Genomic DNA, 17,291 nt, shown 5'->3' with positions numbered 1-17,291 from the left:
GCAGCCTGTCCTGCCGTAAACTTTAATGAGGGAAAAGCAGCAAATCGTGATGGCAGCGATGTGACTCCAGATCAGATTTTTCTTTTCATTTTTAAATATGTAAGTATTGCTGCATACGGCTTTGGAAATAGACCGGATTTTACTCATGCAGGGTCAAATTATAACATCATATTATATAAGAGCATAACTAAATATTGTGGAGTTATGTGTCCTGAATAGGGATTACAAACGTAAGTTAGAAGTATTTACATTTATAAATGAAGATGGAAGAAAGACAAAGTATGTGAGCTACCTTCAGCTGCTCCCTTGTTCACAAGGGGTCGCTACAGCTGGTAGCTCAGCATGTTTGATTTGGCAATTTGTTTTATTTTTTTCTTACACCGGATGCCCTTCCTGGCAGAACCCCACAGGGACTTGTGTCTCCCCTCGGGACAGAACCAGGGATCTGCCTAGCAAATGTGTAAACCACTATACTATGAAAGGAAAGAAAGAAAGATTATATCTAGGAATAGCTCCAGTGTTCAGGTGAAGAGGGCTCACTATATTGCCCAAAAGCTACACTGAGTACTGTGGTCATTAAAATAAATATGAGCTAAATCTAGTATATCTAAATATGATCATTAGTAATCTTATATATTTTCTGTTTGAGTATCATACATCACAAAGGCATTTTTTATGTTATTTGGAGACAGAAAATTTACATACATGGCCACTCCTGAATTATTATATTAAAAAATACACAAAGTATTTTACTTTGAATCTTAATCTCCTGTGCAGCTGGGAAACTACTGCCACACCCCTCTGAGGTGAACTCCATGTGCAAAATTAACAAAGGAAAACACTTGGGTTCCGATGTTATAATAACTGTATATGTGTAGTGAGCATATGCAGCATGTGCTGTTTAGAAACCGCATACCTGACAGCTTTTCAGGCTCCATGCTACTACCATCTGACGATGACACCCAACCAAAAAAGCTACACCACCTTGAAAGGGGAAGAGAATAAAACGACAAAAAAAAAACAAACAGCTGTGAAATGCACACTGAACTGTGTATCTTACAGTATCTTGTAATCCACACAGAAGATAATAAAACCAGAGTGTATAATATTACATTTTTTTCATCTACCTGTTTTGCTGAAAATAAATAAATGCAAACCAGGTATGACACACCCACAAACTCGAATAAATATTTGCTCAGTAACACACTCATAAAGCAGCTGTGACGTTCGCGGACATTTTTATGTTTTGGTGCAATCATTTAGTGTGCAGCTTTCCTCTGGTTAATGCTTTCAAAATAAAGTGTTTTAGTCAGTGTGTGGCCCCGAGAAATGAGTTTTTATCCGGGGCAGAGGTAGCTAACTCATTCATACCCGGTGACACCTTTATCTGTCTGAAATCTAAAAGCGTGCATAAAGCGTACAGGGTTAACTTAAAGCGCTGGCGTCCGAGATTAGCCAAGCTAAGCTAAGCTAGTGCCACAAGTCAAACTATTATCGTGTTATCCGAAAGCGTTATGGTTGCATAATGAATGACACCAAACACTCACAGAGAGAGAGGGGGACCTTAAATTCCTTTTAAAACTCCTACTAATCACACTGCTGCGCCAGCCAAAGGAAGCTCGACTTTAGAGGAAGCTCCAAACATTTCAAGGCTGGAGCGTGTGCGGGACTTGACGTGACGCTATAGTGGGACTGGCTTTTTCTCCACTCTGCCTGCATTCATAAACGGATATGATAAACCAGCTCTGAATGCACCGGAGCAGCGACAAAAGTCAGCTCTGACCATGGCGGAAGACGACGACGCTAAGATACGGATTTTACAGAGCCTGCGGGGTAAAATATGTAAGTGAACCGACGTTTTGAGAGTCTCGCACAGTGTGAGGGGGGGAAGGAGGTCGAGAGCTGTGAGACGGAGACCGGGAGGGGTGCGGTGTGCTATCAACAGTCGACTGAGTGAAGGCAGAGACAGGCGAGCTGGTTCGTCTGCTGGCTGGTGCCTAACGTCAAGCTAGCCTAGCATGCTAGTAGAGGCTACTAGCTTGTTGTGAATGCATTCATTCATCGCGCAGAGCCTCGCCGCCACCATTTAATACCCCCGAGCCTATTTTGAAACTGTGACTCTTATTTTTATTCGTATTATTTTTTTTGGCAGCTTGAAGCCAAGTTAAATCAGCGTCGGGCTAGCTACTACCACCAGCCTCTTCAGTCAGTCGTCACCAAGCTAGGAGCCCATTCAGCTATTCTCACTGCGGGCATCTACCAGTCAGGCAACTCTAATGCTAAATATTAGACGGCAATAACGTTATTTCCAGCTACAGCACAGACTTTAAACGCACATCGGATTGAAAGGCAGCAAAGCAGTGGCTGCTCAACCCTTTAAAGTTTCACGTTAGTTGCTCATTTTTAGCCGGACACCAACCTTAACTTAACTGGGAACCACTAACTTATTTTTGCTAATAAATCCAGTATTGTTTATTGGCGTTAAAATAAAAAATAAACCGGTTTCTTGAAGCCATTTCTGCGGTTTGAAATGCATGTGGAGGCTATCGTCATAAAAAAGATTATCGTGTCATCAAGTGCCACTAAATTACTGATTGAAAAACAGATGCTTGTTCCTTAAAAAATAAATAAAAATAACATCGTAGTTACTTAAATGCCACAATCATCCCGTTTTTGTCAAACGTCCAAACTGGAAATCCCGACTTTAAAGTAAAATACCTCAGCAGAGCCTCGGTGTCCTCTCCTCGCGGGTCAGCTCCTGTGTGGGGGTATCTGCCTGATGGATTTATCGTTTTGTTTTCTACGGCTTCTCTCTACGAGCGTTTTAACCACCTTTTTTTAATGTTTTAAACGTTACACGAGTAGATTCCTTCATTGCAAGTTTTTGGTTTTAGATAACAGGGTACTGCATATGGCGCAGTAGATTTGCTTATTTTCAGTGTTAATACCCATTCATTAGCCTTCATCCGCTTCCCCACCATCCTGTCTCCGTCTTCAGGTTTCGGTTTGTGTGTGGCACTGCTTCTATTAATCACATGAAATTTAACCGACTGGTTAAATGAATGCATTTGTATTTAATGAGAGCAATATTTATTACTGCTGTATTACTGAAATTATATCGTGTGTTCATTCTTTTTAATAGCCACTCGTGATACGTTTTCAGTTTCCAAATTGATAGTAGGCACTCATGAGTAATGGGTGAAATGGTGTGTATTTACTGTAAGACGAGTATAGGCCAGCTACCATGTAATGCTTGTATTGCTAGGAACACAATAGGAAGACAAATGTCAGTTTCACTACTATGAATTAATGAAAAAACAGTAAGCAGAACAAAATAGAGGAACTATCATGGCATGTAACTCACTTTGCAGTCTTGCGAAACTCCATTCTTCCTCGTTCACACTTTGTCCTTTTTCCTTTAGCCTACTTCAGTGGAGGTGGCATTGTGTGAAGATGTGTTTATTGTGACAAAAAAATTTCCAGTGTACTTTCATCTGCGTCCTTGTTTGATTCTCATATTAAAGGTCCTAGGGCTTACGCACCCTTTAGGTCGTGGTTTCTTTCCACAGGGAGACGCACTTCTGTTGTAGTGAAAATGCTATGAAAGGGCAAAGATGGATCAAGTGATGCCTTATGTGTTTGTCTTTTTTTTTTCTTCTTTTGCATATGTGCTTCTGTGCCCTACTCCCACCACGACATCCTGGTCCAAGTTTAGTGACAGCTTGACCCTTTTCACTGGCCATTCCTAAGATTAGACACAAACCGCTATTAATAACTTGTTAAAAAGCTGATCTCACTGGCAGCTTTTCTTAATTAGGTCCCTACCTGGGCTTAGGGTACCGGTCAGCAGCTAGAGGGCTAATTTAGACCATCATGACCCCTCTAATCCAGTAAATGGCCTAAATATGTTACATTGTGAAGTTATTTATAGTGCTGTATTTTTGGTAACAATTAGCTGTACTGGAAATCAGCTTTACCCTATGTGGCGCAGCTTTTGTGAATTGTTTAGATATGTTGTACTAAAACTCCATGATATGTAATCTGAGCCTGGCTGCAATGATATGGAAGTAGTGTGTTACAAAGGTGTTTGTCATTTGTGAATCAGCGCTGTGCTGTCACCATTGGTTCTGCTGAGGAAGTCGATGTTTCATGTTTTTAACCACATTTGAGCATCAAGTCTACTTCAGCTACATCCGCTCTGCAGCCTACCCTGGCAACTGGCAGGAGTCTGTGTCCCCCGAATGAACAGGGGATGATGAACATCAAAGCAGAATTTTAAAAGTGTGCTGAAAACGACTGCAATCATAAATCTTCTATTAATTTAGGATTCCTGTGTGCTAAGTCGAGCAAATCAAATCACTTTAATGTAAACATAACGATTTTTTTGCTTGTTAGTAGAAGTAGCTGCAAAATTAAAAGCTTATTATTAATTATCAGACTGAAGATGTATTATTTAGAGGTCCAAACCTTAAGCTTAATTATATTAGCACATACATGGACTTATCACTAAAATTCTGATATACAATTGTAAACCAAAAGAGCTACAGAGGTGAAGAAATATTACTGATATTGCTACTTGTGTTGAAGACAGCTTTTTTTTTAAAAAATTTATTTATTTTTAAAAAAAATATTTTTGCTATAATGCTAGGATGCTAATGATGTTCTGTTTGCTGCAGGTGAAGCTAAAAACCTGGGTTCTGTCTCGGGTCCAAATCGACAAAGGGATCTCTGTACTTTTTGCACCATAAGTCTGGATCAAGAGGAGGTGTTCCGCACTAAGGTGTTTGACAAGAGCGTCTGGTAAGCAGGATAATCTTGTACTAATATGCTGATTACAGCTGCAAATCCCAATGCCTTTTTGTCTTCTCTGTTTCAGTTAGGGTTGCAGTTTGCACCTGTTACTGTGCTATCATATTGTGATTAGGTTAAACATTACTTGTATTAGTTTCATAAATATTAGTTACACATGTAGGCTTCAGTTAAATGCAACTACATAATCATTATGGCTGCGTGAACGCCGAGGTGGGAGACGGCTAAACATTAAGTTGACTAGATGCAGCTAAAGGAACTTAGGAGACTTTTTCTGATAGACTGTGCAGATTTTTTGTCTTTGCACTGATGTAGCGTACAGATTAGCTTTTTTTTTTTTTTCTAGTCCACGGTGTCATTAAATCATTATAGATATTTATTAAACCTTTATTAATATAAACGTAGAATTGAAAGAGATCACAGTAGCTGCATCACAGATTTTGTGGAAGGCCAATAAAAATATGTGAAATGGTAGATGTGAAAGGTGTGAAAAATCTATTCTTACTCACACACATTGATAGACTTGTCACCTATAAAAGAAAGTTATGTTTCCTGATCATTGCAACACTTCAAAATGTCAACTTTTTCTTGAGAAAACAATGCCTTTCTTTTACAAGTAATGCTGGCTATTCAAGCAATCCAAACATTATCTGTTTCGGGTTTAGTATTTTAGTTTTGGTGTTTCCGCCTCACTGTAAACATTTTAACGTAGAAAAAAAATCTTTCTTTGGTTCATTATGTGCAGTATAAAATTCCTTTCCATCAAATAAAAAAAGCTCTTCTCCAGCTGCTGTGTATCATTAGATATTGAATACGTCCTGGTTGACTTTTCATCTTTTTCAGTCTGGTAAATGTCTTTGTTTTAAGTCAGTGTTTTACACCAGGATATTTGTCCTTAAAATGATTATTAAGATAATATTTAGACTTATGTTTTGGAGCCAATTTTAATTATTCAGCTATGCTGTCTTGAATTTATTGGTGAGTACGAGCCACGTGTACAAATACTAGGCATTTATTTGTGGGGTAAAAGTTTAGACTGCTTACTTTGCATGTCTAGAGTCATTAAGAACATTGCATTTGGCTGCTGTTACTTGTGTTTTCATATTTTAAGTTTTTCTTTTTTTTGTTTGTTTTAAAAAATTATTTCATAAAATAAAAAATCTCCTTTTGATCAGATTTTATATGGACAGAGTCATACTGTCTTTCATGGATGAAATGCAGTCTTTCGAATACTTAGAAGCTGTTGAAACATGACTCAGAGCTGTGTGTGTGTGTTCGGTTCCCTTTGAGCTGGGAAATGTTGTGTGATTCTGAGTGAAATGAGACATTATGCCATAGTTACATGTTCACAGCCAGTTCAGAGAAAGGTGTGGATATTATGAAACCTTTAAGGGTTTTTTTCTATATTGCTGCACATTTAACTTTAAACATAGTCCTGCCCTCTTTAGGCATTTCATAACTGTTCTTTTTTTTTTTTCCTCTTTGTCCTGGTTTTTTTTAGTGCAGTTCAACAACAGTTTTAGAGGCTTTTTCCTCTGTCACTCTCAGCTGCACAAGTCCACTATTTATCGCATCTTAATCTATATGGGTATGCGCTCTGTTTGACTCATGCCTGGTGTGTATGTGCTCCAGCCTTCGGGTTTTAATAACTATGATTGCTCCCTTTTGTGGTCAATTGGCTTTCTCACTTTACTTGGAAACTAGGATGACAGCAGAGACAAGTGGGTGTATGGGTGGGTTACGGTAAATAGTTCTCTGATGTTAAAGAAGATATGTGGGTGTAAATTGGATTGGCTGGCCAAGCCCAAGGTGGAAGTGTTGAGAAAGATTACATCATTCAAGATGCATTAATGGTCTGTGTGGCATTTGCATGTTCTCCCTGTGTGTGCCTGGCTTTTCTTGGTACTCCGGCTTCCTCCCACAGTCCAATTTTGAAAGTGGCTAAAGTGACTGAGAATGTAAGCCCATGCTAGCCCTATGAAAGACTGGCAACGTGTCCATTGTGTATCCTGCGTCTAAGTCCTATGACAGCTGGTATGGGTAGGTGAAAAGATTCCTACTTTATAGAGGCGGACAGATTAAAGAGCTACACATTAATAAATATTGATACATATGTGATTGTTTACAAGTCTTATTTTCAGTTTCTTTTTTTAATGAGGAAATATCATTGTAAATTTAATTTATTAAGTCATAAATACACCAACAAGCTCTACACACACTTTCGAGAGCTACTTATTTACAATGTGTTTATAATTGGCCTATCTATACCTAAAGCAAGTGTATATCTACTGAATACACTAAATACACTTTGACCTGCTCCCCTCAGGCAGGAGGCTCCGGTCCATTCGCACCAGAACCTCTCGCCATAAGAACAGTTTCTTCCCCTCTGCTGTTGAACACATGAACAATAACCGTATGACTGTTCCCACCACTAACACATGACCCTACGCTGTGTTCACTGCATCATTCCATGTTTGGCACTGATCACCACCTGCACCCATGTATATATCTATCTACTTAGCACTTTTAATTCTTATTCTCATTTTTATTTTCATGTCTATTTAAGCTTAATTTATAACAGTATTTATAACAGTATGTTTGCACTGAAGCACCGCAGCAATTTCCTAATGTTGTAAACCCGCTCAAGATTTGGCAATAAAACCCTTTCTGATTCTGATTCTGATTCTGAAATGCCGGCTGTCAATTAGTGCGCTATTACGTTTTTTTTGTTTTTTTTCTCAAGCATTGTCGGCTTCAATCTCAGTAAATCTAAAAGAGAAGGACTGCATTTTTTTACTTGAACATGTGGACAGTTTATCTAGCCAAGTACTGTTCAGTCTGTTTAGGGACAGGTGGGCAGGCAGCACATATTAAGGTAGCGTTTAACCTACAGTCTGCTAGCTGTTTGGCTCAAAGTCTTGGTCACGAGGCAGCTGAGTGGCAGAGATATTCTGACCTTCTCTCCATCCCCCAGTTTCTAAGGGGCAGTCAATCCTGTGGTGAATAAGGCATTTGACTGTAAGAGTGAATATGTTGTCTGTGTGATATCCCAGCAGTGTGCTACAAAGCTCTACAGGGTGTACTTGGCATTTTGTAATTGGATGACTATTGCAGAACACAGTATTGTGCAGAGGTCCGGAGCCACCCTTCATTTCTTTATATTTTGCTAGGAAAATAGGAAATGGGTGCAGCGTTTTACTGAAATGTGCAAACATGCATTGAAATACAATAAGGCAAAAAAATTGTTTGACTTTCAAGCTTGTTAGAATTGTACAATCTTTGGTATGACCACCTTTATTTTTCAACTCTCTTAGGCAGCTTTCTTATAATTTAAGTAGTCTTCAGGAATAGTTTTCCAGGCTTCCTGAAGGACATTCAAAGCTCTTCTTTGGATATTGGCTGACTTGCTCTGTTCTGTCAAGATGATCCCACTTTGCTCTTTGGAGACAATCCATGACTGATAGTGTCCCACTGTGTGTTTTTTCTGTCTATTACTGCATTGCCAGGGCGTTTGGGATCATTGTCACGATGAAAAATAAAACTGGTGCCAATGAGATGCTTTCTATATGATATTGAATGGTGGTTTACATTTGATGGAACTTTTCTAAGTTAATAATTCCATCAATTTTGACATGGTCCCTTCCTAATTCTTAAAGACATGGATTTCAGATACTGGTCGTCTGTTCTAGATGTTGTTTTTTTGTTTTTGTTTTGTTTAAGGCGTGCCACTTCTTCTTTTGTCTTCCACTTGTTGAGATTCCTCAAATTTTTTTCAACATCATAACAAGATGTGCTAAATTTTCAGCTAATAGCTCTGTGGGAATCACCTTTTTGATTCAAAAATACTTTTTAAGTTAAACTGTGTTGTCTTTTGGTATTTTTCTGTAGACGCAACTAAAGAAATGAGAACAAATTATTTGTTTTGTAATGGACTGCCAGTAACAGAGTGCCTAAAGATACAATTTAAAACTGGTTTGTTCAAGTTGTCTGTTATGTGTAGACACAACACTGGTTCATTCCTTGAGTTAGGTGCCTTTTTATATAAGTCATGAGTAGGTTATGATTCATAGGTCAGTGTTAAGTAGGTTTATAAACATAAAAACATTCCTCTGAAAGTCATCAGGAAGGAGGACTAGACTGAAAATTTGTGAAAAAGCAGCTAATGTCCAAAGAAAAGCTCTGAAACATCGTCAGAGAACCTGGAAAATTAATTCTCAAGACCATTAAAAAAAATAAAAATATTTGAGAAAGTCTGGCAGCTTGGAAACAGAAATTTAAAAGAAATGAGGGCTGGCTCAAGACTTTTGCACAGTACTGCATTTCTCTGGTTGCAGCATTGGGCATACATGCAGAATTGTATCTAAATGTAACATTGTAACAATGTAACATGACAATGTAACACATTGTTCTGTGATCTCAGCTATTCACATTTTTGCATTTTAGCTCTTTGCATTTTACTCTTATAGCTTACTTGTCACAGTTTTTGCATTTAATTTTTAAAATGTAATTTATGGAAGACACAGGAATATAATGCAAGAGGGAAAAAATACATAGATTTTGATTTTTCTTAATAAAGTTACACTGTATGTTCAGGAAATCAGAAGAAAACTGGTAAAAGTGACAGATTTAAACCTACAAGATATCAAGAACATTCCCCTCAGTCACGATGAGTCATAAGGGCACCCTGTGTCGTCCACCTTCTGCTCAACCAGTTCATTTCCCAGTATTTTAACAAATTCTGGCGGTGTTTATGACAGTCATGTGATATTATTATTACGCTTATGTCCTGTTACAATGTTACATGTACTCAATAATTGCCCATTATTAAAATTACTACTTAACATGGAAAAATAACCCCAACCATGTTTCCACGGCACACACATGCACACTTGCTAGATAAAGAGATTTATTCTGTAGAGGAATAAACGTAATAATCACCACATCTACATTGTTGGTGAGTAAAATACAATATTAATAACTAGGAATGCACCAATTTGCCGTTTTTATTTTATTTTTCACTCCATGATTGTATGAAGTATGAATCAAATACAGTATAAAAATCAATAAAGCTGCAATTTTTAGACTGTACGTGACAAATGGATGCAAGTAAAAACTGTTTTTTACATTATTAACCAACCTATTGGTGCCCATTTAATAAAAGCTCAGCATAAAAGTCTCTACTGCTTTTTTTTCTTCTTCTGTCATTCATGGTGACAGTATTTTTTTTTTTTTTCTTTATCTCATCCTCTGTTCTATTTTAGCGTCCCCCTCCCCACAACCACCGAGCAGATGAGCGATATATAAAATGATGCTGATGCAATGATAATGTGCAATAAAAGCTTTAAAACCAACTTAACAAACAGGAAATGGAAGAAAGGGAAAGTCGTCAACTGTAGTTGACTGCTGTTTGTCAATAAATCATAAGTAAAACATAAGCTACTACAGCAGTTAGCAGATTTGAAATTGTTCCAAAGTGCTGACTCGTTATTTTTATGTCCATTCATGCCGCTAACTCTTTGTCGATCAAAGTATACCCTCTGGGTTTACTAATGCATTGCCACTGATGTGTGACGTAGTAAACATTAACAATACCCAGAAGTCAATAGATCAGCCTGTTGTCACATTTACCAGTGCAGCTGTGCAAGTCAGCTTTGGTCCTATAGCAACTATCAGGTTTTGAATGTTTGGTCTTGTTTTAATGTGGAACATTTCTGCGTTCACAGTGATATCAAAGTTGTCTTTAGTTATTTTGAGTTGACACCCATAATGGCAAGAATTGCATAAGTGAGTGATTTTTAGACTGAAAAGTGAAACACAAACAGTTTCAGCCATAGAAAAAAGAAAATGCATCCCCTTTAAATTCTTAGATTTTGCATATCAGGGCATAATAAAAAATAATCTGGTGCTTGGCAGGTCTTCAAATTGGGTAAATGCAACCTAAAGTCAACTAGAAAACATGACCTGTTACACAAACGGATACCTAACAAAACCTAAGCTAAAATGCAGAAACGGTGTGAGTGGGAAAAACACTAAGTACACTCTATGATTCAGTAGCTTCTAGAACCACTTTTAGCAGTACGTTGAAGTCATCATTTTCTGTATGACTTTATCTGTCTTACAGAAAACGATTGCACCCTCTCTTTACGCTGTTGCTTCAGTTCATTGAGGTTTGTGGGCATTCGTTTATGCACAGCTCTGTTTCATCCGGGTTGAGGTCTGGACTCTGCCTGGGCCATTGCAACACCTCGATTCTTTTCTTTTTCAGCATTTCTACTGCGCATCTGCTGCTGTGCTTGGATCATTGTCCTGTTGCACAACCCAGTTTCACGACATTATTTCATCTGGGATTAATCAAGAAGTTTGAATCAGAATCAACCAAGCTCTCGCTGTCTGATGGTCTCACATTTGACTCTGGAATACTTTAGTATACAGAGGAGTTCATGGTTGACCCAGTGACCTGTAGCTGTAAAACAAGCTGCAATCATTAGCCCTCCTCCACCATGCTTGACAGTTGCTGTGAGGTGTTAACGCTGATATGCTGTGTTTTCACCATGCGTGCCAATGTAGTTTTGCAAACCTTGCCACCATCTTCTCGTCTTTCCAATGAAAATCTTTCCAAATAAGCTATACTTGTTCATTCTTTTTCCAAATTGTACTGTCACAAACTGTAGCATTTGTCCTGTTGCCTAAGAACTGTAGAGTCTGACATGTAGCTCTTTGGTTTTTTGCAGTCTGTGAGCATCGCACAGTCTGTTCTTAAGGCGAATTTGCCCAAATGTCCACTCCTAGGAAGACTGGCAACTGCCTTTTATGGTTTCCACAGTGAGAAATGATCTTTTAAATGGCAGAATGATGGTCTTGTAACCCTTCCCAGATTGTGGAAGAGAAGTAACAGTTGCTTTGAGACAGTTGCTGATGTCTCTCATTCTTGGCATTGTGTATACACACACCTGAATGTTCAAGTACGTCTGCTTACATAGAGGTGCTCACACTTGCTGATGATCATTTAATCAAGTGCATTTGATTAACTGATCATCAGGCTGCTACTTGCATAGAAACAGTACTTAATTTTATTTATTTGTTACAAAATACTTCTGCGTTTTGTAATTCCTGTCAAATAAATATTGAAATGGTGCATTGCAGGTCAGTTTACCTCACAGTAGAACCTTTGACCACTGACTATACTCATTCTCGCTTGTTCCCTTTTCTACCAAAAGAGATAACCTTGTTAGCTAATTTAGACCTCTCCCTTTTACAGCCCTTTCTACGGAGAGGACTTCTACTTTGAGATCCCACGCCCATTTCAGTGTTTATCCTTCTATGTTTATGCCAAGAGTGTTTTCCAAAGGGACCTACCTGTTGGTGAGTAACATTTAAGAGGACAAGCAAGTATATTTTCTCATCTCGATGAATGTGTTGATTTTTAACGTGTGTGTGTGTGGGTTTGTGTTGCTTTCTCTTTTAGGCAAGGTGTCCATCCGGAAGGATGACCTATGTAAATACAGTGGGAAGGAGAACTGGTTTAGCCTTCAAACAGTAGATCCTAATTCAGAAGTCCAGGTAATTTCTAGGAAAGCTGATGACTCACAAATGTAAAAATTTGACCCTGCTGTATTTGACCCTTGCCCCTTTTTTTTTTTTACTGCAAGGTTACTCGTACTGCATAAAGTTCCACTCGCTTGGTCATCAGCACAGCACAGTTAATGATGATAGTCTTTTACAGCTCACAGTACCCCAACATAGCGAGCAGGAAATCTGCTCGCACGTAGTCAGAAATTTGCATGCAGATAAGATCATTTCCATGTCAAAATAAGGCTTAATAACCTTACAAACTCAACTCTTCTCACTAACATCCGGACTGTCACCATCCAAAGAACACACTGTCCGAGTCTTTTTGCATGGAAATAGAAAAGCAATACGCAAGTGTCCAGTTTATTAGTGGCAGACTCTTAATGTCATCGCACGATGGCAGCTGAAAAAAGGCAATGTTTGTGGCACAGAAGTAAAGACATTTGTCTAACTGCACATTTAACCTGTTTAATAGACAGCAAGAAGCTTTTTAACCAACACCACCAGAAAAATATAATTGCTTCCATAACTCATACTATTTCCCCCCCACTTGTTTTGTTCTAGCCATCTTCATGATTTAGACTAAAAGTCTTAAAATTTGTATTTGAAATGTAAGCACACTTTGAAAAGAGTAATTTCAAGTCTTCTCCTGCACATTTATATGATGTATAATTAAGAATGCATGCACACGAGGAGAAAGCTGTTGCTAAAAATGATCCTGGGCTAAAATACTTGATCGACTTATCAGGTGTTTTCGGTCCATCGTCTTACATTTTTTGTTTTCCAGCATTTTATTTTTATCATTTTTTTTTTCATGAGTGCAGTTCTAGTTTCTGTCACATATAGGGCATATATGTGGGCTGCTCTGTTTCAACTGTACATCACTATCTTTGATCAGATAGTTTTTGTGGCGTGCTTGTATTGGGTGAAACTATAGCACACTACCACTTCTGTGCTGCTGCAGCTAACATGTTGACTCTAGCTGCCATTAGCCCACGCCAAGACTATTCTGGGTATGTGCCGCTACACTGATTCACTCACAAGTAGACACTTTCAACAGCAAAGTTACATCAGTGAGCGATGGAGGTGTTGTTTTAGTACCTCTCTGGTTTGATTTGCAGCCAAACAGGGGGGCTGTGTGAACACCCTGCGAGCAGTATTAATTTTAGGTAACCTGCTCAGTTAATAGGGGTCACGGCTGGAACGTGAGCGTTAATTTGGTGAGGATGCTGGTTCATTTGGACGTATATTGGCTTAAAGGCCGGTGCTGCATGAGAAAGGAGTACTTGCCATCTCAGCCAAGTGCTGAATTGCAGAGACGGAGTGCAAGTGTGGGGGCGTTTTGTTTAGCTCACCCTCTGTTGCTCACTCTCTCACTCTGTATCTCTCTCTCTCGTTCTCTCTGACACTTCCGAAGGCAAGACCGGCAGCCTTCACCACATCCGACTCCCCTAAAGATCTTTATGAGTGATTTTGAACATTTTTTTTTTTCCTTTACATTTTTAAAATTCACAGCTGTTGTGGCTCTTGTCACTCTCCTGGTTCTCCCATTAACCTAAATCAAGATGGAGTATGAGGTGGAGCAGGACTGCAGGTCTTGGAGAATAAGCAGAACCCATTTTGAAATATGACAGCGAGAGAAATGTGCAACTTAGTAACAAATAAACATGGTGTGCAAAAGTATCGCATATCATCAGTACTGCAAGCCAGATTTTTATCTTGTTTACGGCCTACATAACTTTTGACTTGTGCCTTCACTAAAGACTGTAGACTCATGGCCTTAGTAATGTGTAACTTCTTAGAACGTCTCCTCTCCTCATGGTCAACAGGGCAAGGTTCACCTGGAGATGCGATTGAGTGAAGTGATCACAGAGAACGGATCAACAGGCCAACACATATCAGTCCGGTGAGTTCTACGAGTCACTTGTTTCCTGTCAAGTGTGCTGTGAGTACAGTTAGTTTGAAACTTTGCAGGGAAATCATGACAGAACTCCAAAGCTTGAGTCAAGTGAGTATTTTCACTGGCTAAAGATCAAACCTTCACATTAAGCCCAGCAAAACAAGTCTCCAACATAAAAGGTGTTAGGTAAAAGTTTGAGTAATAGCGCATAGCATACAATCCTAAACTGACTGTCCACACTTCTCATTCTGAGCAACAACTTGTTTGAGAAAGAAATATGTTTAAAGTTGTTTAAAAAAGGGGAAAAAAAAAAAAAAAAGAAGTCATCATTGATAAAAGTTTCAGTATTGCTTGCTAATCTTGGGTCTCGGTAGCTTATTTTTTGTGTGGTTTTCAGTGTGTCACAATATTCCTTTATCATTCACCTTTACTTCCGAGCTGTACATTTCACATCACACAGTTTTCACAAGCACAAACCGATATAAGGGCAGATAATGACGTGGGAGGATGTTGAGAGAGAGAGAGAGGGGGGGAAAAAAAAGAAAGCGCCCATTGACAGATTAGGCTGAGCATGTAAATTTACACACACGTATGTGCATGTGTATGTCAGACCTCTTGCTGTTTACGTATGTTGTTTTGCACCCCCACCATTCATGCTTGGAGAGCAGGGTAATGAGAAGGAAGTGATGGCATCTGAGCAGGAAGCGTGCGCTTCTCACTCTGCAACCGCTGTGGTTTTCTGCTGCTGTCATTCAGTGTTTGAATCGGATTGTTTGCTTAAACCGTCGGCCTGCTCACTGTCACCTGTGCGTAATTGCTCTTGTTTTTCTCCATCGGGTCGACCAGACAAGTCCACGAAGGGCGTGAGGCTCATCGTCCCGTTGCAGGAAGCTAATCGGAGCAAAGTTGCATCGCGTCGAGTTAAAAATGATGTAAGAGTGAGGCTTTAGGGAATATTGTTATGACAACCTTGAAGATGATACCCAAACATCTTTACATTCAGCTGCTTGGCTTCTCCCTCCGGCCCCGCTTAGCATAGCAGGCTGAATTCATTCTTATTCTCTGCTGACTTGTGCTTAGCAGCCACATCCTGTTTAGACTGCTCACAGTGCCTGTTGTCACCTGAAACACCTGTTTTGTTTTGTTTTAAAAAGATCCTTGTGTGACGCCAGTCAAACGTGAGGTCAGAGTTTCTAATGATATACTGTAATCTAGTTTAATAATCCAGTGCTACATTTAAATATAGTTCACGCTTCATGTTGTTTTTGTTTTTTCCAATACAATACTATATAAACTTGGTTTGTAGTATATGCTTGTCAGTTGAGCCTGATTCCTCTTTTGGTGCAGAGTCATTGACATCTAACATAACTAAGCAGGTTTGTGAACAATAAATAGGGTGATGCAGTGACATTTTTAATGATTATGTCTTTAAGCTTAATGTGCAAAAGCATTTACGGTTTCTGTTTTGAAGACGGGGTGTTTTTCTTATTGTTCCGGTAGTGCAAACCATACAAGGTTTAACACTAAAAGCATTTCCACTGAGGCGTCTGTTGAACCAACAAGAAATTATTTACCATTCACGCACCCGCGGCACAGCATTAAAAGCTAATCTCTCCCAAGGTCTGGGTCACTTTAGGGCCTGTCAAAGTGTTACTGTGTGAAATATTGACGGTTTTGGTCCAAGGTGAGCAGCTCCTCAGTGTTTAGAAAGGTGGAATCATAAGATGTAACAAGAATGCTATAACGGTGTAATATAGTTGCCTTTATTTTATGTTCTTTCTCTTTTCTTGTGTTTTTATTCAGGATAATTGAGTGCAAGGAACTGCCTTTGATCAGTGGGCAGAACTGTGACCCCTATGCTACCGTGTCACTTGTCGGACCTGCCAGGTAACTCTGAATTTCGCGCAGATAACAAAATAAGTTCTTAGTGTGTTACAGAATATAGAAGTAGCTTGTTTGTTCCTTTTTTTTAGCTTTGTGTAATCACATAAGTAATGACCAATTTCCTGAAATAAACAGTGCACAGGTTTTCCACACTGCCTTTAAAACTACTGAGGAATATGTGCAGAAATATTGTGCAGTGTGACTTGAAGCGTAAGGTCCCTACATATATTCTCATCTTTAGAGCACGCCCGGTCTAAACCAAGGTTGTTATGGTTAAAGCTAATTGTGGAAAAAGTTTGAAGTAGTTTTCTTTTTTTAACTAACTGTAAGAACATCGTGAACTTGCACAGCTGACTTAAAATAAAGTACAAACAGACAACAAATGTCGTTAGTTTTAGTCTTTCTCAGCCTGCCTGAAGAGGCTTTGTCACACATATTTGAGATGTGGGAGTTATTATGGGTTTGTTTGGTTTTTTTAGTTTCAGTTCATTTCCAGAGTGGATTTCTTTTCAGTTTAGTTTTTATTGTTTGAAAGTTTTTATTGGTTTCACTGTATTAGTCAGTTTTTTGTTTGTTTTTAAACTATCATTGTATGGAGGAAATATGTAGGAAGATTTAGGAAAATCGGTGCAGGTATTAGAACAAAAAAAAATCCATCAAAGCCTCCTTGAGAAATTGTAATTTTTTAAATTTATTTTTTTGAGCCAAACTAAAAACATACTAAGACTAAGGATCTTTCCTCTAAATATTTTGTTATTGAAAGTTTACAAAATTGTTTCCTTTAATTTTAGGTAATTCTAACAACCTTCTGTGGGGCATTTTCAGCTTTTACAAGTTGTTGTGCTTGCATTGTAATATCTGTTTGGACTTTCTTAAATCTTGCTCCCAGCAAGTACCCTCCATATTATTTTTGGAGGCGTTTTTAGCTAGATGCTTTCAAGGCTGTTATTAGGCATCTATAATTCGACTTTTGTGAATATAAAGTTGTTTTATTGAGTTGTTTTTGTCATGAATTAAAGTAACAGGGTGCATGTTATAGATGCTAAAAGCAGGTCTTTTTAGTTGCTAGGCATGATGACAGGATTTCTGATATAGTTGGGAACCTCGAGCAGCGTGAGCTGTACCTGCG

General features: G+C 38.7%; 1 protein-coding gene across 1 annotated transcript in view; it reads left to right on the top strand.

The window, feature by feature from the left end:
* Nucleotides 1-1,532: 1,532 nt before the first annotated feature.
* rasa2 (RAS p21 protein activator 2) overlaps nucleotides 1,533-17,291 on the top strand; it is a 31,978-nt gene continuing 16,219 nt past the window's right edge. Inside the window, exons 1-6 of the mRNA XM_085479430.1 lie at nucleotides 1,533-1,842; nucleotides 4,677-4,800; nucleotides 12,068-12,171; nucleotides 12,275-12,369; nucleotides 14,208-14,284; nucleotides 16,082-16,165. Coding sequence (XP_085335556.1) covers nucleotides 1,785-1,842; nucleotides 4,677-4,800; nucleotides 12,068-12,171; nucleotides 12,275-12,369; nucleotides 14,208-14,284; nucleotides 16,082-16,165 — 542 coding nt within the window. The 5' untranslated portion in view covers nucleotides 1,533-1,784. The remainder of the gene's footprint in view (nucleotides 1,843-4,676; nucleotides 4,801-12,067; nucleotides 12,172-12,274; nucleotides 12,370-14,207; nucleotides 14,285-16,081; nucleotides 16,166-17,291) is intronic.

Source organism: Copadichromis virginalis, linkage group LG14, assembly GCF_057382275.1.
Source record: "Copadichromis virginalis isolate Kocher_CV1m ecotype Utaka linkage group LG14, C_Virginalis_male_GT1.1, whole genome shotgun sequence".
Taxonomy (NCBI): Eukaryota; Metazoa; Chordata; class Actinopteri; order Cichliformes; family Cichlidae; genus Copadichromis; species Copadichromis virginalis.
The sequence above is the reverse complement of the archived record's forward strand: the minus strand, read 5'-3'. Positions and strand labels throughout refer to the sequence as shown.